This window comes from Ambystoma mexicanum, chromosome 9, assembly GCF_040938575.1.
Source record: "Ambystoma mexicanum isolate Mex_15411 chromosome 9, UKY_AmexF1_1, whole genome shotgun sequence".
NCBI lineage: Eukaryota > Metazoa > Chordata > Amphibia > Caudata > Ambystomatidae > Ambystoma > Ambystoma mexicanum.
In genome coordinates, this window is record NC_090931.1 from 400,635,053 (window position 1) to 400,662,203 (window position 27,151).

Sequence of the window (27,151 nt, forward strand, 5' to 3'; positions counted from 1 at the left end):
TGAGAGCTAAGTATTTTCTTTTGAAACATGGTCTGTATCAAATAACTCTGCTCAATGAACAGCAGCAGTTTCATGGAGCATAGGCTTGCCGAGTGAGCTAATTTGCATACCCACAATATATTACCAAAAGTACTCTCAATTGGTGGCTTTCCAGTGATTGCTACTGAGTGGTGCTGTGTGTGTGTCACATGCACCTTTATCTCCTCCCTAGCGTTTACCTGTTCCTAAATGTTTCAAGGCTTTGGATAGCCACAACCACTCCTTTCCTTCTCCTTCCTTCTTGCTGTTCCCCATTTTCACTTGGAGAGACTGTTTTTCCAGTTGTTGCCTTACAGAATACCAATTAAAACAAACGGAACATAAATCCCTAGATGGAATAATTGTGTCGGATCAACTTCGTTATGACATTAATGCACTCTGTTAGGTAACGATGGGTAAAAGGTTTTGAAATATTTTTACATATAGTTGGTAATCTGGTTCTTCGTTTGGTAAGAATAATTTTTGTTAAGAGAAGTATGGTAGGGCAGCACTTCAGCAATATTTAATTGTAATTATAGATGAAGGTGTGTGGATTTAACAAAGGCTTAAATAAGTTTGGTCGAGCTGGCCCAGATCAACTTCAAACCTACCTCAACAGTGGCGGCTCAAATCAGCCTAATTAATTTGAACCATTTGATTTGAAGATCAATGATTATTCCAAACATTTGAAACCCAATTAGAGTGACTTAAAAAGAGGTTAGCACTTGTTGGCTCAACTCGACTAGATGATGGCTCAAATTGATTTGGCAAACTCTTTGGCATCACTGAATTCCAGGATACTGGCGCTAAGAGAAATTATGAAAAGGTCGAGTTGGTCATGCCTGGCTTGCTGCGACTGCCGAAATGGTGCACAGAGACTGCTGTGTCTTGCCTGGAGATCTTGTTAATCAATACCCATCCTTTATTTCTGGAACCGTTCGTCCAAACACCCATAGCAAAAACACATCATCTTATTTCTGTAGTGTAATCCTTTTCATTTCAACAAAGAGTGTTTTGTTTTAGTTTAATTCAGTTTAGGAATATTAAACCAGAAATCAGTGCCCGGTATTATCAGGCTGCTGCTGCCTCATACAGTATTTAGTTTCTTTCGCACTTCCTGTAATGCTTGCTTCATCCCTCTTTTTCTTTCTCTCCCCCTCTCTCTTTCTCTCTCGCTCTCTCTCCCTGCCTCTCTCTCTCTCTCTCTCTCCCTGTCTCACTCTGATTCTCTCTCACTTTTTTTGCAGGAGACTTACATTTCACATGTGTGTTTGTTAGAGTCGCCCCATCCTTTGTCGACAGGAAATTATTTTACAGTTTTGACATTGTAAACCTATTAGAATGTTCTTTTACAATGCTCACTCTAATGATCACTTTCAGTATACATGTTAGTCATTATAAGAATGCTACACTCGTATTACTGACCACAACACATTATTAAAACCTACAAAACCCATATAACTTGTTTTCAGAGAGAAGGTTATCATTCCAAGGTGTACAGTCTCTGGAATTCCTATTGTACTCTTTCCAAACAACCTCATGAGAAAAGGGAAGGGAGGCAACAACACCAGTGAGAGTTCTAGCCTTGTCATGAAATCAAAAAGAAAACAGAGAACTGAACAAAAACTATAGTGCTTTAAGTTTGACAAATATGTATGTGGTGAAAGGGTTGTATGTTTTAATCAGTGTGTATGAATAAGCTAGTCTGCGCTTGGTATTCATTACATTGTTCACAACCCTCACCATAATATTAAAATGTTTGCAAAATTGAACTAAATATGCTGGTTTGTGAGAGCGGGAGTTGGATGTGAGGATCGAATAGCTGCAGAACCAATTATTCCATTGAGCTCTTCAGGCCATCCACCCTTATGCATATGTTTAGCTGTGTCTCTGGCTAAGGATGGCTAAGTTCCCAGTGCAGAGACATTTACAATTCTGTAAAGGATTTAACTTTAACTCAGGACATTGTGGACATCATTTTTAGATTGTGTCTTTGTTTTCACTTCTCTTTTCACTAGATTTCAATTGTGTTTCACATATTTCAATACATTGATGCCTTGGTTTTAATATAAAAACAAATAAACTGAGAAGTTAATTGTACAAATAAGACGTAGTCTGTGAAGGGCAACATTAAAACGTCTTTGTGTCCTTCTGGCAAATCACTTACCTATAATACAACCCATTTTCTAACGAGGAAAGTAAACCAAAGTCCAAAATGGCTGTGATAACACGACAGTCAGCTTCTGGCAAACAGAAGGGCAAGATAATGTCAAAGTCACTATAGGAAAAAAGGATGTCAGCGGCTTACCCGCAAACAAAATAATGCAATTCATGCCCATGTAAAACTATGCAGTGAGAGCTCTACTTCAATGGGTAATGTGGCTGGTTTTCCTGTAAGAAATCAAGAGCCTGACAAAGAAATATCCAATACAGCTAAAAGTCAGATCACCAGTGATCAAGGTGTTTGCAGCAGCATATCAAAAACTGAAAATGCTGCAATGCCTGAGGACATCGTGTAATAGGAAAACCATGACATAACTCTAGTCAGCAAGAAGGAAGATGATTTGGAGAAAGCATTAGAACATGAAAGCTAGAAACTGCATTGAGTATTCAAAGGATCGGTCCTCAAATGAAGAGCAGTCACTTGAAAGAACAAAAGATATTTGTTAATGGGGGCGTGACCATATCAGAGGTTTGGAGTCAAATAGTGTCTCTCGGGCTTTCGGTGCAGTAGATAGTTTATCAGAAGGCCAAGATTCAGAGAAACAAGCTACCCAGAAATACAGTGTAGTAAACACCCGTCCACCAAACAGGCCAAAGTTACAGAGCAAAATGCAAGATGTGCAGGGCAGCTGATTGCAATTTCCAGTACTACACACTCAAAATCAATTATTTGGGATTGTTTTTACATAGACCTAAACGACACGGACCCAGGCTTGAATTGGCCTGTAGGGTAATAGGCCAATGGGCAAACTAAAAAACTCAAAATGCTGGTGTGTGCCAGTATTTTGGGCAGTCAAAGTGGACCACTTTTATGGCCAAGGTGGGCCAGTTTGATGAGGTACTTCACTTTGTGGCTAGTAGTTTTGATCAGTGTTGCTGAATAAATGTTGTTTAAAATGCACAATTTGCATCACATTCTATAAGAAAAACTCACCCTTGGGTGCTATTAAAACAGTGTCACAAAAAGAATGAATAGCCATTTGTAACTGTGGGCCACTTTTTCATTGGTGCCAGAGACAATTTTATGGCCCAGTCTGACACTGCATGGACCTCATTACAAGTTGGCCTGTGCAGGTTAAATGCAGTGGTATTACCGTATACTGTTGCATTTCCTCAATGCCCAACTAGAGGTTTGGTGGAAAGTTGAGGATTCACCTCGAGCCATGAGCTGGAGGTAAATTCACCAGATTTCTGCCAAATGTTGGCGGAATTAGCGTGGAGGAATTACCACCACAGTAATTGTGCCAAAAATGCCCCATTGAGGTCTATGGACTACCGCCACATGGCGGTGACAGTAATACAGTTTGCTGGATCTGGACGAATTCACTGCCCAGATACCACCAAACTCATAATGAGGCCGATAACTTACAATCCAATCTTAGTATGATTTGTAACCTGAGCATCAGCTTTGGAAATCAGGAGAGGTGATTTGGCCCAACATTGATTAACTGACATCTGGAATAAATTCATCCCTTTGCTCTCTCTGGCAAAACGTACACAAAACACAAGGTGGCTTTGCCCAGTGAACTATAGTGCAAGATGACATTCTGGAAAGTAGTGCTACCTAAAGGGCAGTAGATCAATCTAATCAGAACAGCATGTAACAATGTACAACTACAACAGACAACTTCCACTTTCGTGCTTACAAGCATCAGCAAACAATCTCTAACATATTTGAGAAGAGGACACCATATGCAGGAAAATACAAACTAACGCTAAAAACCAACAAGTTGATTGAAAAGTTAATAGCCAAGGAGATGCAGACATTCAGTGCTGTAGAACACAAAGGGGCTCATTTTAAACCGTGAGTACCGGAAATGCAATGTGTAAAACCTTTTGTGAGGCTTCTATGGATTGCATTTCTGGTAAGCCACATTTGTTTTTGTATGGCGCAGAGGAGGGCGGAACCCAACTTGCATTTCTGCCGCTCCCTTCTTCTCCACCATACAAATGCTCCATCATTTACACCGGCAAGCATTATTGTAATGGCACAAATGTTGGGGATCCCTATGGAGTCTGCCAGTATTTTGCACCAGCAAAAAATAGATGGATTCCATAGGGATCCATTGTAAATGCTGCCTGACATGCATACATGGCAGGGAACGTTTACTCAATTTGCACAGTGGAGTGCAAAATTGCAGGGGAAAAGGCAGCGAACAAGCTTGTACGCCCCCTTTTGCCCTACACTTTTGCACTCCGATTACATCATGTATTTTTACATTAATGTGCTTTTGGCGCTGAGCCTGTGAATTATAAAGCCTATTTTCTTACTAAGTTGTCAGAACTGATCTAAAGCATACAGCATCTTAGTGCACGCAGTAATTTCTTGACAAAAGCGTGTTTTCACCAAATCTAAAACAAGAAAATCCCTTGTCTTTCAGTAGGTATTTTTAAGCTTTGCGTCTAAAATGGGATAGTTCTCATAAAGTGTTAAACGTAGTCACTTTCTTAAGCAGGTACATGACTGTTACACTTTTTCCTTGGGTTTTCCTAATTCCTTGTGACCCACTTGTCTGCCCTTCTTCCACCCTAGGAATGGTGGAAACATGTCCAATTGACGCATAGGCAACCATGGACATTAAATACGTTTGGAAGGGAATTGGGCACACTTCTGTGGCTTCTGATGGTTCACCAGACTTGTTTAAAAAAATAGAGCCATGACACTCAGCAACAATTAATAATTACCACATAAATACAGACACAGAGCCAATCTTTGAACATGGTTATAGTCATAGCTTTTTCTTGCATTACTGTCCTAAAAAAACCTCCTTGCTGAAAATGAATTTGAGTAAAGTCGTGAACCTGAACATGTTCATCACGCTCTCCCTCAACTTGCTCACCTACTCCCACAAACTGGTAGCATTAACTACACAGACCCATGTCTTTCCTAGCCAATGTCGTCCTCCCCCTCAATTAGAAACCTCAAAATGTCCAATTAAAGCCCAATTTGTAGGTGTTATTCAAATGTTCTTTAAAACATTTTAGTTTTGTTCTACTTTTTTAAATCCCCTTCTCTTTTTGTCCGCTTGAGGTTGAAGGACAAGTCAACACTAAGTAAATGTACTACTGAGGTCCAATTAAAGACACACAGATTCTTGAAGTGGACCAGCTACTTAGTATCCCACTGCAAAGTATTACTTGAAAGTGAATTCATAAACACACAAACTTCCAACTCAGAGAAAATATGTACAGTTCTGTCAGATTGATCTTTAAAATAAAGGCCAAAAGATTTCATAATTGATATGTTTAGATCCTTAGTATAGAGGGTCAATCATGCCCCGTGACTCTGACCCATATACTGATGCCCAAGACTTAGCATACTCACAAGTCATTGCTCAGTGTCCCTGAACTCGAGGTGAACTTTCAGGGGTGGCAACTAAATAGAGATGTGCCAGGTGTGGCTTAGTGTCTGAAATGGCCTATTCTACATTATTGCAATAAAAATGGGCTTGATGTGCTTCACCTCCTGGTAACAGCCCTGGGCTCAAGTTATAAAACCAGGCCCAGGGGCCATTACAGGCCATTGAAGTTTTCTGAGCCCACTGTTATTGTCATTAGCACCCTCGGTTTCCAATCTGAAAATCTGGGTGCTGATTGCAGTGTATTGTTTGAAGGCATCCTGTTCATTCAAAGAAAATACTGACTGAAGATGGCCACCATGGAGACGGGAGGCGTGGCTCCATGAGGAACCTTTCTTCTATCCCCTAGGCGGCCGGCAGACCAGAATGGAGCCTGGAGAGGCCGAAAAACAACAAGGTTAGTGGGGCATAGTGGCGGGAGGGGAAGAAACGGTGACCAGAGGGGAGGGGAGGGGGTAGAAGGCAGGGTGGGGAAGCAACCGTCAGGCTGCTAATAACATGGCATGATATCATATGATTCAGCCCACGATCCGAGTAACCTGATTGGTTGGCTCCCTCACCCCAGTGTTAATCACATTTTAGTAAGAAGGGTTTTTCGATGCATGTTACTATTTAAGGTGTTTGCTAAGCATACCCCTAATGCTCCAGTCATGAGGTTGGCAGACTGTACTGCACTGATGAGGGGAATCAAGTATGAAAGTATATGCATCCTAGATCTCTCTCTGTCTTGGGTTGATAAAGCTATGTATAAAAGGGGGTAGCCATTTAAGATAAATACACTTTTTTGGTGTAACAAGCCATGCCTTTTGGCTAGTCAGTCAGCCAATGCTTGATTTCAGTAAGTTAATGATACCGAAAAAGTTACATATAGTTATCACATAACAATCCAGGGAAATCACACATAAATCATTTGTGTATTGCACAACATAACTTCCAATTAGTTGCAAATTTTTAGTTCCAATAAATTTACAATGCATACTATAAGGACACGAATACTCAATAATCCCAAAAAGTTCAGAAACAATTGCTGTAAACGGCTTCCTACTGGATCCTTAATGCCAGAAAATAGCCAATTTCAGACCTAAGCCGCTAATTGATTTGAAGATAGCAACACTGTCTTTAATTGTCTCCCACATACATTTAAAGTCTACTTAATAAAGTGTGTAAGTGTCCAAGCAGGAGAGGGAAAGTTACCCAAAGCAGAACTAGTACTTCTGGATGACATTGCTTAAACTTCAGCCCTGTTAACAGTTTCAATGCGTATTGTCTAATTTGACAATAGATATCCGAAATCATGCACAGAGGGAAATGAGATGTCCATCTTTAAAATATTTCAAGAGTAATTGAAATGTGTTTAGACATGGGTCCTCTTTGTTTGTTTAAATATATTACGAAGGTGGTCTCATATAGAACTTACCTCTGTTTTCCCAGCCAGACCCACCTCCCAGCAATCAGAATGCCTTGTTTGGTGGTAACATGCATCTCAATAGTTTTTCAGTAAAGGTATCATATCTTTCATGTGTTGATCGTTTAATGATGTGTCTTAATAACCACTAATATGGATAGATAGATTGCAAGGGTTGAATATATTGGCACAAACATTTTCACTGCATGAAGCAATGACAATAAGGGAGGTAGACCAAGCACCATGACTACATAGTGGAGGATAACAGCAGTTGTTAATGTTGCTTTGTGATAACATGTAGTTGAATATCAAAAGGTCATAAATCATTGAATAATGCTTGTATAAGTTGATAAAATGGTCATAGGCGAACACACCAGACCAAGGTGCATGCAATTAGTGCTACACTCATTATTTTGTTTTGATGTTTTATGAGGTGTTCACAATAATGTAAGGCACTCCGGATTGTGGAGTGAAAGTGGAATATGTTGGGTTGCAGAGTGCAAACAGAAGTAGAGTAAGGACGCATATCATAGAGTAGGGTTTGTATTGTGGGATCTCCCTTCTCATCTAAACGTCATAACATCAGGTTAAAGATAAAGATGTAGCAGTTTCTCAGCCCTGAGTTTCGCAACAGTTGTGCATGACCTGGTCATCCTCATCTGTATGGCAGGAGCAGCCTTTTGCAGGGGTCCCTGATACCGACTTGGACCCTCTGAAAGCTGTCTTACATGCTGCAGTGCAATCATCACATACTTAACAATAATTGATCACATCATCCTCATCTGAAGGAACTGCATTGGCTGCAACATCAAGTATGCACCATGTTCATGACATCTTGCTTTACCTGCAAAACAGGCACAACCAAAGCAACACTCTACCTGGCCAAGAAACTCACAATCCCTGGAGGCCAAAGTACCACTGGAAGCCACAACATTGCTAAACTGGAAACAAAGAACTGCAAGTGGCGAAAATAGGAACTAGGCATTGTCCTGCTATGCGCTCAGTCTCTGGAAAAACTGGTCCTATCCATCCTATACTTCAAGAAGGACCTGAAAACCCTAATCTTCGAAGAGCAGCTCACCAATCACTAATCACTTTACTCAACCCAACTTTGCCCTCTGTGGTTACCCCTCTCTCCTGTTCTTCCCCTGTGTCTACTTCTGCTATGTCTGCACCCTGCCTGTCATCGAACGGGTGTGCCTCCCTGTTTGGAATGTCGTCATTCTGGAAATTGATTTCCTTCCTGACTTACAGAAGTTAGTATTTTATTTTGCAAAACAGACCGTTTCCTTAGAGCGTTCCTTTGAGGAGTGTTTTTACAATGTAATACAGCGTGGTGATCCAACAGGATTTATGTATCCTATCAGTTAGCACACTGTATCAAGCTGCACAAGTGGTAGGTCTAATCCAGATGTCCCGGCTCGAGGCCCCACTCTGTTAAGGGACTTCAATTCAGCACTCCCACTAAGTCAATGCCGAGTCTGGGATGCCCAAGGGAAGCCCTTATTTATATATTTTTATGACAAGTTATAATCTGGATGATAAACCCTTATATAACGCCCCTCTCTTTGAATCCCCCTGACCTCACTGAGCCAAGAAGTAGGTTTGTTTTACAAATTAAAAGATTTATTTTACAAATTAAACAATATATATACATCACACTTTTATAATAAATTAATATTTGATCGCACACTTATGAATATGACAGTGATCAACAATGGATAATATTACACTAGCACACTTTTGTAATCACTTAGGAGTTGGTATAGAAAGGGTAAAGTAGCAGAGAATGTTTTTATGGTTTCAAGGAAAAACAATGATGGAAAGAATGCAGCACAGAAATAAACTGATCTGGTTTCAACAAGAGAGAATATAATCACTTTTCCCCTTGTGGCAATTCACTCCCCCCCTATGCAGTATAAAGAGGTGGAAGGGGAGCACACAACTTTCAGGAATACCATCAACATGTGATACAGATTCAGTTCAAATTCTAGTAATCTTGGAGCAACCGGTATGCTTTTAAAACATGCAGAAATATTTTGAATGTGATTTGGACTGAAGTGAAAATATGCTAAAAATGATTCTAATTCCCTATAGGCGATTCAGGGTAAGTGGCAACTACGTTGAAACGGATTTCAGCAATGCAAAGCAAAAGACAGCAATTTTTGACAGGTGGTGAAATCAGCTAGTTGCAATTCGCGGCACCTTTTCTGAGTGCGTCGAGCGCGATTACGGAAATTTAGGGCTTGTTGGAAAGATGAGATTCTTAGCTTTAAAATGAAAGTTAAATCTCGTTCCTAGCACACGCGGTTCCAAAGATACAGACGATTTTGTGAAGGTAGTTTTTCAGAAATGAAATAATGATTCAAAATGACAAAATGACACTTTTACAGGTTTAAAATCGGAGAATGGACACACGATTCTATGATGCAGTTCTGGACAGGTTAAAATGGTTTGAATCAGATTATTTTAGACTAAGAGATTGGTTCTGGCACAGTTTTCAGGATACTCACCCCTAGTCTTGGAATGAATGGGCCTCCGTCACGGATCTGGTCAACAGGTTTAGCTGTGGTTCTCTCGCCACGGACGGTCTCTGGTACCGGTTCTGCTCACAGCGATCTGGGTCAGCTCTGCTCTGCTGGTCTGGATACAGCACTGCTTTCTGGTTTCTGGCATAGGGTTCTAGCCAGAATCAAACAGCACAGCCCGGCTGTTGAAGAGTCAGGTTGCAAAAGATTTTGAGGCCTGCTGAAAAGGATTCAGCTTTTGGACTAGGCTTCTCTGCTGCAAGTTCTGAAGTCTGGATTCTAAGTTCTCTTTCTGGAGTCTTCTGGATATTGTCTGGTCCGGCAAAATGCTTCGCAAGAAATCAGTTTGAAATGGAAAAGCGAATGAATTTACCTGGGTCTCACTGACTCCTTTTATGTCTTTTGAAAGTGGGTGTGTGCATGGGCATAACTAAGCCGTCCCCTCACAACTTATCATTGGCCAAGTTCTCCTCTCTCCCTTGATTGGGGGAAGGAAATGGAGTGTCATCGTGATGAGGTAGGTTTATGGGTCAGAGGATCCTCCCCTTGTCAATTTGCACACAAATCTATTTTTGATCCAAATACATATTTATCTATGTACAATGTTTCTAATATTACATGTCCAGTTAACCTATTTTCTGTAGCACCAAATCATCCGATCCCTGTCTTTGTAAGATGTCGTGTCTACATCTGACAGAATTATGCCCTTTTCATCAAGAACACAACCTCTAACCTTTTCCAGAATTTACACAAACATGCGCAAGGAATATGGCCATCAGATGATAAAGTGTCAGATTTTTAACATACAGACATTTGGAGTAATACCTTGTTTTCCGCTACTACCCCCAGAACATACCACAGAGTCCTAACACCTCTTAAAATGTGCACAGAAAAATCACTAGAATAAATTATATTATTATATAATTTTGACAATTTCGTACTATGAATTATCCATCTTTTTAAAATTATGCTCTGGCCCTGATGGGTGTGGTTTAGGTTCCAAAGCACATGGGGGGATTTCTGTCTGTCCCCGCCTCCAGCTCAGGTGGCTCCCAGAAGCACTTCTCCTCCCAGTTTCTTCCAAGAGGAAGCCATTTACGACCCCCCTAATTTAACATTTGCCTGAGCCAAGGAAAGCTCATTGTTCTGTTTCCTGCAGCCCCAGGTACCCTACCCCTAATTCAATCAGAGAGGTGTAATCTCCTTTTGGTGGGAACAGCAGAAGGCAGTCAGGTTTGTGAATGCAGTTGCTGGGCAAGTTTCAACTCCTGTCGGGGGTAGTTGCCAGGCAGAATTCAATCTCTTCAAACCAGGCTTCAGCTAAATGTCACTTTTGTTCCAGTTTTCTTCATTCAAATCAAATTTACAATTTTTACACATGCAGCTAGAATGCTGATTCTAAGTTCAAAACTGTGACATTTAAACAGTTGCAACCTATGTGACACTCCAACGTAAATCACTCATTTATTTTAAACATTTAGATTTTAGTGGCTTTAAGTCCAATTTCACTTAAACTGCTTACATCCACCGCTCAGCCAGTTGTGTTATGAACATTATTTTAGGCTCTTCATCTTTCCAGATTTTGTATGCACACAAGACTACATTCTGCCAAATGTCTGCTGGTGTTCAGTGAGATTTTTGAATATCTTGCAATGTTTGGAATAGGCATCTTGAGCTTGTATTTCAGAAAAACAAAGGTGATTTCAAGGCGCTTTTCGAGCTAACCGGCACTGCTGTTTTTCCTTTGGCACCACGTTTCACTCATGGCGCTTCTGGCCATCACGCTCGCACTGGTGGGTGGCAGATCAGGCGACCATTTTGGTGTGCGCAAATCTGCACGGTTTTCCTGGATTCTGGCGCAAATGTGGGCATTTCAGCCATCTTGGATTTTCTAAGCCCACAGCACCAAATGTTGTAGCATAGTGATTCAAACGTGGGTCAAGACACCTGACATGACCCAAAACGTTTTGATAAAGAGTACTTTGATAATTTCAGCTTAACTTAACACATCATTTGTGGCTTGTAAATAAGATTTATTAAAATATAAAACTGGCCTTATTATAAGAGAAATCAAGTCAGAAATCTCAAAATGTGAAACCTGTGCATGTGAGGCTTTGCCTTACATACAGTAGCTGGCATTTTGGCATATGGGGGGCACTCTGCATATTATAGCAGTTCCTGGCATGTCAGACTGTAACAGTCCTAACATGGCAGTAATTGGTCTTAAGAGGATGTGCTGACATTTCACTGCAGTGTTCTTGGACTGTGTTTGTCTGCTTAATGTTCCGCTGGCAAATCGTGGCTGCATATTGAGGATTCTCTGTAGTCAATATGCGATTGTCAAATATGATATCCTTTTTGTCAGCATTAGTGCTGTACGTTATATTGTTGTTACACGTATTGTGCAAATTGTGTTTCCCCTTTCTGTAATGACTTGGCAGGCAAAGAACGATTGTCTGGAGAGTTGCCCAGAGCGATGCCAGAAGTTAAGATGAATTCTAAATCTTGCAGCCATCACCTCTGTTGTTTTGCTTTAGTCACTCTGAGTGCAAAGGGCATGCCCAGACATTGGTCCCATGCCTGCTGGGCCTAGATACAAAAGCTACTCCTCACTGGTGATGACCAACAGGGCCGAAACATAGCTGGGGATGCTTGTGGTCTTGTGCAAAAGGGATGTGACCTAGCAGTTCGGGCTTTAGGGGTGGGACCAAGCCTGATTTGAGTATGGCTAAGACACAATATACAAGCATATGACAACCCCTATCACTGTCCTGATTGAAGTTCAGGTGTAGCTGAGTGATATCCGAATACATTTGAATCCTATTTCTGAGGTATCTAAGGTTATGTACTTGTACTAGCTGTATCCAGCATATCATATGCCAATCTCTCTCCCTCTCTATCTCTCTCAGCTGCCTTACTCTTTGCATCTCATCCAATGTTCTGTCTTTGCCTTTCTGTGGCTGAGAGTCACATTGCCATTTTGTGCATTTGATGACAAGAGCAGCCCCAGCCTTTGCTGACAGCAGGGCAACCGTAGGAAAACAACACCTGATTTTTTTAGACATACATTGCCATCATATGTGCCCTGAAGGAGCAGGGCCACCATCGCCCTGAGGGCACACTGTAAATATGGAGGGAAGTGAAGGGGCTGCGGATAGGCTCTGGCTTGACTAGGGGTCATGGGGGAACATATGAATGACCACAGATATTTATGTCTGGCAAGACATGGTGTGATAAAAGGACCCTATTCTTATCACTAAGTGCATTTCGGAAATTGAGTTTGGTGCTCAGTTAATTACATGTTTTACAACACTTACCTTAATATTTTAAATAAAGTGTAATTATAACCCACATATAATCAATTGGACATCTTTGAGATTTGGATTTGAGGACAACATGATTTTGACAGCTTCACTTCAATGAGGTCCAATTCTTTTCTCTAAACAGTGATAGGTTTGGGAGCTGTGTGGAATTTTACAAGAGTATGAGCTGAGATTGGAATTGTGACAAAATGATTTCGGCTTTACAGGAGTGTGGGGCGAGTCATGTCTAAACCACCTACTTATCCCTCATATTTATACAAACCAACTATGATCCCAATCATAAAGGTAAAATAAACGCAGTTAAGAGATATACCTCCTTCACCTTTTGTGGTAACGTGTGCCGTGGGAAGACCATGCTCTCAGAATGAGTGTGACTCTGATTCAGAGCACTCAGAAGGCACATTCAGAATACATATACCCCTTCCACAGTTGAGCTCACTTGGCCGACACATGTGTGATATCACATTGATGTGGCCTGGATATTTATGAGAGCTGCTCGCCACCAGACCTCAAACTCAGGTATGGCTTATATTTAAAGTTTAGAGTGTCATCAGGATAGTTAAGTCATTTTTGGAACAGAGGTGTATATCGTAAATGCTAATCCTAATAAGAAATCACTTGTATCATTGTGTTTAAAAAAAGCAATCTTGGGGTATTTCCAGCTAAGCCCCACAACTATAACATTCAAGGTTGACTAGTGTTTCCGGGGTGGATTTGCAATGTCCTGTGTGTGTTTCTGCAACTTGTCCTACTAGTTCTAACTGTGCCATCCCTTTACACAGGAGTTCAATACATTTTTTAGAAAATGGCTATGGCCATTGAAACAGGCTGTAACCGGTGTGAAGAAAACACAAATCGGAACAAACTCTTGATACTCAGGCAGCACTTTCCAGAAAATGCAGCCCAAAGTGTGTACATCCTTGCAGAATCCTGACTGTTCCATGAACTTTAATTTTATGGCTAGCGCATGTTTCCAACATTATATCGAGGCCATTTTAGTAAACATTTTTCAAATAGAGTAATAAGGAACATAAGATGCCAACACATGCAGATTTTACCTTTCAGAATAAGCTACGGAAATATTCACACAACCACCCAATAATCGCACATTTATACACTGCCAAATAGTAATTCCTTCCTTTAAAAAAAACAAGTTCTAACTATGATATTAGTGTTCCAGATCAGGTTCTGCAGGCCTGCTGTTTTTTTGCTTCTTATCCTGCTGGGTGGTGAGCGAAAATCAGAATCGTAACATTGCCTTTTCATTGTTACAACTTGAGGTCTTTCGTGGGTACCATGTGGATGGTTCGTATCAGGTCACAATGCTAATTCAGAGATGGAAACGTTGGTTTAGGGATGGAAGGCCGATACTCATTCAGCTAGATCTAGCTGCTGCAACCTGTGGCTCTTCAGATATGTTGGACTTCAATTCCCATGATCCCACACCATTGACTTTGCTGTTTAGGGCTGAGAGGAGCTGTAGTCCAAAACATCTAGAGAGGCACATTTTGGAGACTGCTGACTGATCCTAGATCAACAAGACTGCTCATAATTGAACATTTACTTTCATGCCACGCTTGTCAGATGTGTTTCAGCCTGCACATGGCACGCTTGACTTCCACCAAGAGACTATTGCATTACATTTTCTGAACAAATCTAGCTTTGAAATAAACCCCCTTATCAAAGGAAAGTCTGATGTGCCCTACCTTCATCGCTCTTGTCATCCACGAGGATTATCTCCTTTAAGAGATGAGCAGGCGTGTGATTGACAGCACTGTGGATTGATCGCAGGATCACAGATAATGCTTCATTCACGAAAATAAAAATAAGAGAAATCTGGGGCAAGACCTTGGGATATTTCAGCTCTTTACACCTGGAAGAGAAAACAGAGATACACCAGCTCTTAGTATATGCAGGGTATGCAAAATGTCAATCAATACAAAGTACATACGTTGTGCACCTGCCAGCCTTCATGTCTCAAGTTTGAATCCCAGCAGGGGCAACCCAGCCCTTCATCCTGACATGGTCCATTTATAGAGAAACATTACACTAGGTAATAATAATAATAATAATAATAATAATAATAATAATAATAATAATAATAATAATAATAATAATAGTGATTCAATAGTATTACACATTTCAGCAGACATCTCTGTGCTGTGACATATGTTTTAACAGCGTGTTTCATTGAAAACTGTTGTATTGTGCCTGTCTGAGGTGAGGTAGCTTGAGATGTCATGTGGAATGTTTATGTGTGGATGATGGAATATTCTGAGTGAGTGTTCTGTGTAGAGGCGGTTACAGCTGGCTGGCCCTGGGTGATGGGAGCCGGTGTTGTCACAGCTTATGTCCTTTAGGTCTTCATGTGGATATGTAACTAAGAACTTGGAAATAAACTTACCTGAAGAAATCTTAAAGAGCCTGGAAACTGCTTTTTAACAAAAACATTGCAACGACTACCCTCTACCCACTATTCTTTGAATTAGTAATGTATGTAAACATGTCCTATGTAAAGTGCTTTAGATTAAAGAGGCATATAAAAAAAAAAATATTATTATTTACTTGCATTTCTTATGAGTAAACTATTTCTCAAAAATATAATACCTAATCAGAATGTCAAATTACATGAGTTACTATTCAAGATATAACATTTCTAATGATTAGACCCATCAAACATTAGTTTCCTAACATTATGGCAAAAACAATGCCTCCAAATGACTGTCAGACAAAATACAATTCTCCCATTTCAATTTTGCATACGTCATTCTAATTGGGGTGGGTGTGCCAATACATGGGTCACAAGCTTGCTGTGCCTAGAGTCCCAAAGAACAGCTCACTGAAGAGGTCCAATAAGGATGAGACATGTTTGGTGTCACTTGTGGTTTCATTCTTAAGAGATGTGACCTAGCAGTGTAGGCTGGGCTGTGAGATCAGTCTGATTTCTATAAGGTGTTTTCCCTTCTATGGGGACATGGCAACTTCAAAAGTAATGGTTGCCCACGCCAATACCAGTTGTAATGAGTACTCAAAACCTTATACCCACCACCACATATCCTCGTGGAGGAAAGGGCAGGAGCCCTTCTCCCCCTGCTGTAGGAGCCACCAACAGTAGCCGCCGTGCGACCACTACAGCCTGCAGTAACACAGTGATCACCGCACTGCTTATCAATTCTTCAATCTGACTGCATGCCCTGTTGTCATGGTGAGGCCATCCTGAATGGGTATTTCCTCTGAACCGCAATATTTTCCACTGGAATATCAGCTGCAATGTGCTTGTTTCATTTGTTTTTGTTGCACCGCCTAATCCCAAAACGGCGGGCGCAACGCGGTCCCACATCGAGGCTGCTTCCATGTTGCTATGCAACTGAAGTTGCTTTTATCCAATACTATCCGCCGGCAGGCGGAAGCCAGCCCGCAGACGAAGGCTGAAGAAAAAGGCCCTCTTTGCCCGTTTGCCACAGTGAGCCTCGTTCCTTTCACTACCCAGGTGAGATCAAACATCTCCCTACCGCAGTCTCTCTCCACATCCCAACATGTACCCTAAATTACGCACTTTGCCTATTAACTTCCTAAACTCTGTTCAGCTCTCTGTCCACTATATTCACACATATTCACACACAAAGTCCACCATTTCGAAGACTCTATCATCCTACATGCGTCCTCCACACAACCCGTGTAACACCCTGCAAACTATACAGTACACCTACCTATTGTACCAGATCTCAGACTCTATCTTCGGTCGCCTGAACACAGCTGTAGGCCAACTACCTCAACACTCGATATCAATCTTCATTGCGTGAGCCGTTCACCCCCTCCGCTCTAGACCAGTTTGCAACGCAATGCCATCCTGTGGCCGTATACCTTACCTCACAGGTACAAGACAACTCTGAATCTACTGTGCTAAGGAATTTACCATCAAATGTATAATTCACTGCATATACCAATTGTATGACGTTGTCTATGCTGACTTCCAGCCCATTATGTTAGTGATTAATTTATATTGTAATTCTTAGCACTCTGTGATTTGTCAGTGCACCTGAACCTCACATCTAGCCTATCGTGCTAATGAAGGATCTATACTGAAATTGAATGATTATTCTGTAATGCTCAGCCCATTGTGACTGAGCCTCACAATTAGCTAGCCTACTGTGATTTTCCACTGCCATTGAGCTCCACAATGAGCCCACTGTGGTATTGAGTGTAATGCTTAGCCTACAGTGATTTCCCCTGCGCTTGAGGGCCACAATTAGCCCACTGTGGTATTGAGTGTAATGCTTAGCCTACTGTGATTTTTCACTGCCATTGAGCCTCACATCTATCCCATTGTGTTATGGTATGGCCTATACTGTAACGCTCAGTCCACTGTGATCTTTTTTTAGCCTGTTAGTCGTTAACACCAGTAAGCCATATGAGACCCCCATGCATTTACTCTCTGTGACCGCACTAGCTCACCTTGATGTTGCCAACAATGTATGCCACTACCATCATTGCTATACCCCAGTTCAGTCTGTTTGCCACTCACCTATTAGGGTTTACAATCAACCAAGCTGAGTCCCAGCGCTCAACTGCCAAGACGCTGAATCCAAAACTCAATAGTCCTGGCACTATTCCTACTCCTACAAACATTGCAAACTGGATCAAGCCTACCTTGTTCCTACGACCCGTGATCTTCCTGAACCATATCAGGCCTACCCCATTCCTGCCACCTTTGAATTACCAGACCTTCAGAACCACCCCACCACCATCAAAGCCGACCACCCTTAACGACCTCCATGTTAACCAACTAGGCAATATGCCTCATAGACTAGAATACTCTCAAATGCCTCTGAGTATACAATAACACCTGACCTACATGCCACCAATAGCCAACCACAGAAAAAAATAAAAACCCTACCTAAACTCCATAAAGTCCACACGAAAACCATACTTCTATCTCTACACCTGGCATCAATGACTTAAGTAAGTCCCACAACTATTAGTAGTGCACTGATCAATGCCAGATCCCTGGTAGCACATGCAGTAGAAATTTGGATTTCCTAGCCATAACGGAGACCTTGTTACATGCAGCCTCTGGCCCCTCCCTCCTTATTGCCACTCCAGACAATTACACAGTCGTAACATCCGATAGAGAATCATCTAGAGGCAGCGGTATTGCCTTCATCGCCAAATCTGCCCTGGGTCTTAGAACAGGCTCACACTCTCCTACCAAGTCATGTGAAGTGATGAGAGTTAAACTTCCTCTTACCAACTCGCGCACCATAATGATGCATCTGATTTACAGACAGAGGTGGACTGGGAACCAAAAGAGGCCCTGGAAATAATGTTGAAAGTGGCCCCATATTGCACATTTTCAACAAGTCCAACCCTTTTCCTATCAGAAAATGTGGAAATGAAATAGGTTACCACACAAAAGAGGCCCCGAGTGTAGAGGCCTACCAGGAAATCTCCAGAGTTCCCTATAGCCCAGTCCAGCCATGCTTACAGACCACCTGTACCCATCGGCTCCTTCGAGGAAGATATCATCACTCTTCTCTCCACTAACACCAAACCCTCCTCACAAATCTTAATATTAGGTGACTTCAACCTTGGTCTTAAGGTATCAGGTAATATTATCACCATATATATGGTCGCCGTACATAATATCACCGGGAAAAGGTCATGGCGATATTATATGGATGACCATATATATGGGGATAGGGGCAGAAAAAAAAAAAGAAAAAAAAAAGGGTTGGGTGTTGCAGGGGTGTTCCCCGCTTGTTCCATGCAATAATGTCCCCCAAAAAAACTGCCATTTTTCGGCAACATTTTTGCATGGGGATATTTTTGAGGGGATATTATTACATGGAACCGGTCTTAGTGACCCCAAAGACCAACCTGCCATGACTCTAGCAAATTCCTTGGCTGAGCTAGGCCTTACACAAAGAGTAACCCTACCTATGCACAAAAAAGGAAGAACTCTAATCTGGGTAGCTGACCTTAATTGTGAAACCACCATAACAGCCATTGATCCATACCCCTGGACCAACCACTCCCTAATCACCTTTACTATCCAATACTGCACACTTCTGAATAAACAAAACCTTATTGCTCCACCCATCGCAACCAGAAACAAAAGAAATATCACAGTGGACAACCTCAAGCCTTTTCTCCAACCTCTACTTAATCATCTACCGGCCTCCTCCGATCCGGCAGAATTAGTGGAACTTTATAATAATACCATCACCCTAGACCTAGACAAAACTGCATCACTTAAATTGCGCAAAGGCAAACTGAAAGCACATCTGAACACCTGGTTGACACCTAATCTCAAAGTCCTATGTAATGAAAAGAGGAAATAAGAATCGACCTGGAAAAATAAGCCCACCCAAGCCAACAAAGATAGCCTATTCAAAAGTACAGCTAACTATAAAACAGAAATTGTCCTCGCCAAACCCAATACCTACAATGATAGGATTGATAAAGCTACCGCGAGTACCAGAGAACTCTTTAGCCGACTAAGAAAACTGGAATGTCCCATACCTCCAACAGATAACTGCATCAAGGACAAAACTTGGTGCACCAAGATCCAAGATGCACTATCTAAAAAGATTGCTCTACTCCAACATAAAATAGCTGCCAAAAAAAAATAACCTCCCACTCAAGCAAATAGCTCAAATTCCTGTCCTAACTCTACTGAACTACCGAACAATTTAAATGTACTCAAGTTTCCACCCTCAAAGTGGAAAACATTATAGCCTCACTCAAAACATCCAATTGTCAAAGAGATTCTTGCTCCGAATCAACCATTAAAGAAGCTGCCCATGAACTAGCACCTTTTATCACCACGCTTATCAACGCATCCTTCGACACACGTACCATCCCCACTGATCTAAAAAACTCTTGGGTACTCCCACTTCTTAAGAAACCCTCTCTAGACCTGAGTATCCCCACAAACCTCAGACCTATTACACCAGTCCCCTTCCTATGAAAGATCATCGATAAAGCAGCCTATATCCAGATGCAATCACACCTAGAGACCAATAACTTATTAGGACTCCGACAATCTGGCTTCAGACCCCAACATGGAACAGAAACAGCCCTGATTGACCTGAAGATCCAGATCGACGACCTGAAAGACAAAGGAAAATCTGCTCTCCTCCTTCTGATGGATCTGTCAGCCACTTTTGACCTGGTCGACCATAAGCTGCTCTGCAAACATCTGTCATCAGCGGCCCATTTCTCAGCAGAAGCAATGGCATGGATCCAACCTTTCTTAAATCACAGATCGATGAGAGATTTCTCATCATCGGGAGCTGCCGATCCTATCCCCGTAACTTGTGGAGTCCCGCAAGGTTCTTGTGTATCGCCCACTACGTATAATGTGTTCACCAAACCATTATTTGATAACCATGACCATCTCTGTGTCACCTACACTAACTCTGCAGATGATACCCAGACCCAAAACTTTGGCTCATCTCTAGTGACGTCCCACCCAGTTAGATAACCTCAACAAAGACCAGCCAACAACGATAGTGCCATCTCTGTAGCTATGTATATTATGTATTATATTAACCCTGTACATTTACTGTATGTCCTATTATGCCAAAACTTGTATATTTACACATTTGTATTAGGCACTATACTGTATTATATTATAACTTGTAATTTTTTGTATTGTAACTAAGCAACAATATTCTTGTAACGCACCCAGATAACTGCGGGTGAGAAGCGCTTTCTAAATTAATAAACAAACAAACAAACTGGAGTATTGTGCAAGTCTCTCTGCACAGTCCAAATTAACTCTGAATTCAGGGATAATGAATACCCTTGCACTCAGCAATTCTCTTAGTTAAGTGAGTAAACTCGCCAAATCACATACATTTCTTCATACATACATATACATTATAAGGTTCCTAATATCCAATTCTATTGTTCATCCTTATTTATGGAGGGGTTCAGGCCACCATGAACTCTGTAAAGAACACTGCTCACAGGCCAATAATGTATCTTTGTAATTCAGATTTGATTCTGAAAATAAATTAAGCTGTAAAATCAATCCTTCCCACCAATGTTTAACTTCCAGGTATAATGACTACCGTTCATATACAGTAGGTATCTGTGTTTGTATTTATGGCATTTTGTTTTAGTCGGGGCATTTTCCTGTGCCTGCCCACATTAGACCATGGCATTATATGTAAACAGTTTAACATATAAGATGCTAATTCCAAAATAAGCAGTCTCATTACGAATTGAGCAGATTTTTGACAGGAGTATTTCCGCATCTAATTACCACTACCACTCGTGGTATTCTAGTTCAGAGTTTGCAACTGTTGTAGTCGTAACAGTCTTGGTTTTGATGAAATTACCACTTGTGGTATTCAATCAATTCCTTGTTGTATTTCTTTTGCGATGTTCCTTCCATTTCCAACATCATAGTGATGGTGAAAATGGATGAGCTACAGAAGTGTATACATCTCTGTTGTTTTATTATTATTTTTTAAATCGATGAAGAGCCAATTCCGCCCCTTCTGTGTATTACTACAGGAAAGTTTGGAGCGGCTGGGCATCATCAGAGTTGCCACATGTCACCCCCTTACAATTTCTCAAAGAAACAACGTAATTAACGGAAATTCTAGTGCTTCTTTTTGGTGCAGTCAAAACAATGCTGAATTGGTGCTGTGTTCGAAACTGGTAACACAAATTGGTGTAGAAACGATAATGTGAGGGACAATGCCCACATAGTAATCTGGCAGTAGCCACTCACCTATGTTAATAAACCCACTAAAGATTGTCATGAAGAAAAACATTTAATATATGACATTGAAAGTAAATATCCGAATTAGCAAGTGGACTCTAGTTGATTGAATAATCATGTTGATGTGTAAAAATCTGTTTAGCCTTTTTTATCTTTGATTAATGTGTCTTTTGTAATGGTTTTTCAATAAAATTGACATGTGTATTTAACTGACCTACTGTACCACTATTGAATTTAATTAATATAGACGTACAGGATGTATACCGGGGCTTTTCCCATGGCCTAGTTGTGTAAAAGCTGGGTAGCTATCTGTGGACACTGCACAGTCTTAGTTGATCTTTTTTAGAAACATGATTATTAAAGGTCATGTTTCTTAAATAGTTGTATGACATATTATTGGTTGTCGTTGTTGTTTAGTTGGTGCACAAGGACCAGGACAACAAATGCATGATAGATTGGTTTTTATCCAACTTCTTTGCCCAATCTCCCATCCTGGACTAATGTCCAACAATACGTTTGGGTGGACCTGCCAAAATGAATATATTTATGTAGGTCCCTCACTGGTCAGCATTATCTCTGGAATACTGATGTTCACCTTCTAATCAATGAGTGTCATTGCAATTTCTCAGTACGGGGGTGTCCCAGTCTTACAAAGGGCAAATAAACGTTCCACCAAAACAATGCAGCAATGTTGAGGACACATCCGTCATCAGCAGTACCAATGGTGGTCATGGAGCCAGGCGCCTATGAGAATATTCTGCCCCAAAAACATATGTTTTTATGTTTCTAAGAATGATGTTGCTTGAGATGATATGATCTATGGGCCATAATGCAAGTCGAAGCATCAGACGGTGAATGCTTACTAAGCCTGTATACTCAAATAAAACTAGTAATGCACACACAATTAAGGTCAGGATAAAGGGGTAGCATTTTTACGAAAAAGCCATGCGCAAAAGGCCAAAACCCTTTCCAAAGCGAATCAAACTGATGGAAAACCTCAACAATTCTCAAAACTCAGACTAGCATTATAAAAATACACAATAGTATATGAGAAAGATTCTGAATGCTGGATTTTGTGGAGTACATGCACACATCCAGCACTACAGGTGAATATACTCAAAATCCATTTATGTTCAGTGAGTTAGTATGTGTACAAGAAGTCGCAACATCAGAATTTTACAGCCATTTTTGCCATGGTGAAACTTTACCACAGTGCCATTTTCTCTTTTTCCTTGATAGCCCAGAGTACGTGCTTTGTTCCTTGTCCACGCCCCCCGCCCCCTTGAATCCCTGACTAAAGGAATACATATCTCTATCAAGATGCATAAGCAGAGAGCTCACTACTGTCACCACTAGGTACAAACTGTACCGTAGGCAGTTTAACTTTCCCAAGATGTGTTCATGACCATTAGAGGGGCATTGGTCACATTGGTGTAAGCTCTTGCAATATTTGGAATTTTTGGGGTCAACAAACTAGTTTCTCTGTCCAAACCTTACTAAATCAGTAGGATGAAGTTCTATGACTTTCAGTGAGAAAGTGACAACATCTGATTCTGGCTTTTTACAATAGTCACAAAAATGTGTGGAAATTGGCAGTCTGGTGCACAGTGGCAAGGGCCACCGGATATAGCCCTGTGAAGCATGCAATCTTGCTTAAGCATGCTGGTGGCTACCTCATAATCGCATACCTTAACTAGAGCCTGTGTGCAATAGTTTTGAGAGCAAATGGGCATTGTTTCACTGGAATGTTACCTCTTCCACCAGAAGGGTTAGGCCTACAATTTCAAAAACGAGCTTGGGTTTAGGGTTTGATAACCGTAAGAACATTGTTTAGTGCAGGTGAACCGCTATGTGAGATGATAACCCGCTTGCCCCACTTTTCAAATGAGGGTGATTGTGGGGTTGTCGCTTTGGTGTACCTGCTAATAACATTGTGCTTCTGCTTTCCAATGACCCAGTTATTTAGAAGGAGCCCTTGGACTTATTTTTTTGTTTGTCAGGTGTTCTCACTAAGTATGCATATCTCGCTTTCAGCATTGTTTTCACCTATGGCTCATTTCGTGTTGGACTGCCTAAGGTACGTTTAACATGGACTGCATTCTTATCTGTCTCCAGTTTATATCACACTCTGGGATAAAACATTGGGTTTCATCTTTTGACTTGTACTATGAAATGATGAGGATTATACATACAACTTTCTACAGTGCTTCTTACTGTTTAGGCCTCAACAAATATCCAGGATGTTTCGTTTTTAATTGTGAAGACGTCCTCCTCATCATCAAACAAGCTTTGTTTGCATAACATTAATCCATCAAAGCATAGCAAAACAACATCACAAAAACTGTTGACATTGTAAAAACACAAATTAAAATATCAAACTCACATAATACATTACACATTTCATCAATAAAAAAATGAAAATCCCATAATCGCATATCACTCTTCCAAATTCATTAAGGTCTCTCTTCTCTGCCATGCACTTTTTAAACATGTAACACATATACAGACACTTGCATGATTAATGGGTACTTTAAACAAGACTTGCAGCATTTGTGTTCAAAAGTCTGTTTTCTGTAAAAAGTGGTATTAAAAATTTTAATTTGAAAGTGTTGTAAACAGGACATACATATACGAAATGGTGGATAGTTTCTTTAAAATGTTTGAAAATAGACAAGTCTCATTTTTTCTTTTATCTTGCTTATGTTATATGCATTTTCTGACAGTTCCATCATACTATAAACCAAACAATGCAAGCTGATGAAGAAAGATTTCCAAAGATTTAATTTATTGAGTTTCTCAAATGATACCCATTGTACTAATTAGGCATTATCAACGTAGTTGAATGTTGTTTTTTCAAAATGCCTGGACTGTACACTTGGTGGCAGCAGAGGAGTCATGGAAAGCCAGTTTACCCGACATGGACTTGAGGATAAAAGATTCCAAAAGTTAACAATCTTGCCACAAAAGTAGGTGTGTGTTGTAATTCAATGCTGCAAACACTGCTCCAAAGTGAAGGTGTTTCATTATTATAATTCACCATTGTGTCTCGGTCATTTCACAAGTGGTTCATGTGTGACTCCTGCATTGCAGAAATGTTTGATGTTAAGGCTATGAAGATTAGGAATGACACGAGGTGTGTACACACACACGCACACACACACACGTCACAGACACACAAACACACCCACACACGCATACAGACACACAGACATGCAGACACACAGCTTTTCATTAAGCCATAAACGGAATCATCAATCGTATTGAACATTTTGCTCTTTGTATTACAATTAATGAGTTGGCTGTTCATTCAATGTAGCTTGGAATAAAATATATAGGAACTGTGGGTCAAATTCTGAAAACTTTTTTTGATGCAGTCCAATCTACAATGCTCAATTCCCTCTCCACATTTGCACAAATAATTGAGCATTTCTGGCCATTTCAACGCGCATCCCAAATTCACAAATGGGATGCCATTTCAAATGCGCAAAAATCCATGACATTCTCCTGTGCTTGTTTGGACCAAGCACAGGGGAAATGTCAATGCACGAGAGGTTCATTTCTGAACCTTTATTGAATTGTCTTTGAAGTTGGCTATCAGCAGTCTGAGCCACTGCTCTACCACTTGCACACCGTAGATCATACTACCCTATTCGCCCGCCAAGGTCAGATCGGTAAATCAGGCCAGGTTCCGACCTGGTTCGGTTCTTTTCTGGCTGACAGATCTCAAACTCTCTCCTTGCCACCTTTCTTTTCTAAATCTTCACATCTTAGTTGCGGTGTTCCCCAGGGTTCGGCTCTGTCACCAATTCTTTTTAACATCTATATCTTTCTGCTGGTTTGCCTCATCCGCTCCTTCGGCATCAGGTGCTGCTCCTACGCAGATGATACCCAGTTGCTGATTCGTCTTGATCTGGATCAGGCTAAGATATCTGTGTGCCTGCATAAGTGCCTGACTGCCATTGGAGAGTGGATAGGTCACAACTGGCTGAAACTGAACGGGGTCAAACTGAGGTGCTGGTGGTGGGTTCTCCCCCTGACCCTTCACTTTGGATTTCCTCTTTCTGGCCTTCTTCTCTGGGTCCTCTTCCGGTACCATCTCTGAAGGTAAAAAGTCCTGGAGTGATTATGTCGGCTGATCTCTCCCTGGCGGCCTAAGTGACCTTGGTATGTCAGCAGGGCACTTTCAGCACAGAATCCTAAGGAAAATACTCCATTTGATCCCAGCAACACTGCATCCACCAGTTGTAGCAGCAGCTATGATTCTGAGTAGGCTAGATTACTGCAACTCCCTGTATCTGGCACAACCGAAGGGACTCGCCAGTAGGTTACAGCGCCTCCAGAATCTGGCAGCTAGGGTGGCTACAGGCACCCTTTATGGACCTCATATATCCCCTGTACTGCGTTCCCTCCACTGGCTTCCTGTGACACAACGTATTCCGTTTAAGGCACTCTGCATTGTGCACCGAGCTCTGCATGTTCAAGGTGCAGAGTATCTATGTGTCAAATTTACCACTATGTTCCCAACTGCCTATTGCTGTCAGCATCTGCTGGCAGGCTGAGCGTACCCTCCTTCTGCCGTTCCCGGCTGGGGGGCGCGCTTTTTCTATCATAGCGGCACAGTTATGGAACAGTCTCCAATCTGCTATGAAACTATTGTCCAATCATCTTGCTTTGTTTAATAAGGCCTTGAAGACCCATCTTTTCTGACTGATCCATCTGATTGGGTCTGTCTTTTGTTTACATGTTCTTTCGGCTCTTTACCTCTTCAGCACCAAGATATCTCCGGGTGACCGTGCGCTATATAGCCATAACATAACATAACATAACATGACTTCTATTCTTTACGGAAAGAATAAAAATTAATTTTTCTTGTCATTGTGAAATGAGTGCCCAGCCACCACGTCAGTGCTGGGCGTCTGTAATACATTATTGTCAGGGGCGCACTCACAACACTAATGTATGCAAGGAGACTGTACAGTGCACATGTGTGCTGCTGTCTTGTGCCCCTCGAATGCGCAGGTCACCTTTAATATCAAAGGGACCTGCTAATTTCTCAAATAATTGCAATGAAAAAGCTTAACGGCTGCATTTTTTTCTTAAAGGCATGGTCTAGTAAACATTTTTATTGTCCCTACGGGTCGGCCATGTTTTTTTAAGCCTAAGTGGCTCGATTTTAGAAAACTTTCCTATGGACCTTACCCGAGTTTTCGTCCATTAAACGCACGCGAAAACAAGCACCAGGGTGCCGCTATTTTCTGATAATCCAATCTTTTCCTCCATCACCCTGGCTGACCTACTTTTGCGGCACTAATTCAATTCCCCCGCCCCTGAGCCTGTCATCAGCAGACTCGTACCGCCCATTTCCCAAAGCCAAAGCACGTCTCGTGTCAACATTCGCTGCGCTTCAGCTAATGACGTGTCGCCATGGAAATGGCAGGACGCCTCTTTCCTCAATAAGTATAAACAGACCGTTTCACAACACACAGCAGCAGATTTTCGATTCCATTCCTCTCTCTGTGTTACTTTGAGTATTCTGTGACTCGTTTCAGTGCTCTGGT

At 41.3% G+C, this 27,151-nt stretch overlaps 1 protein-coding gene across 1 annotated transcript in view; it reads right to left on the bottom strand.

Annotated features, from left to right (window-relative positions):
* Window positions 1–27,151, bottom strand: part of GALNT17 (polypeptide N-acetylgalactosaminyltransferase 17) — a 2,143,439-nt gene that overhangs the window by 1,435,381 nt on the left and 680,907 nt on the right. The window contains exon 3 of the mRNA XM_069614885.1: window positions 14,563–14,729. Coding sequence (XP_069470986.1) covers window positions 14,563–14,729 — 167 coding nt within the window. The remainder of the gene's footprint in view (window positions 1–14,562; window positions 14,730–27,151) is intronic.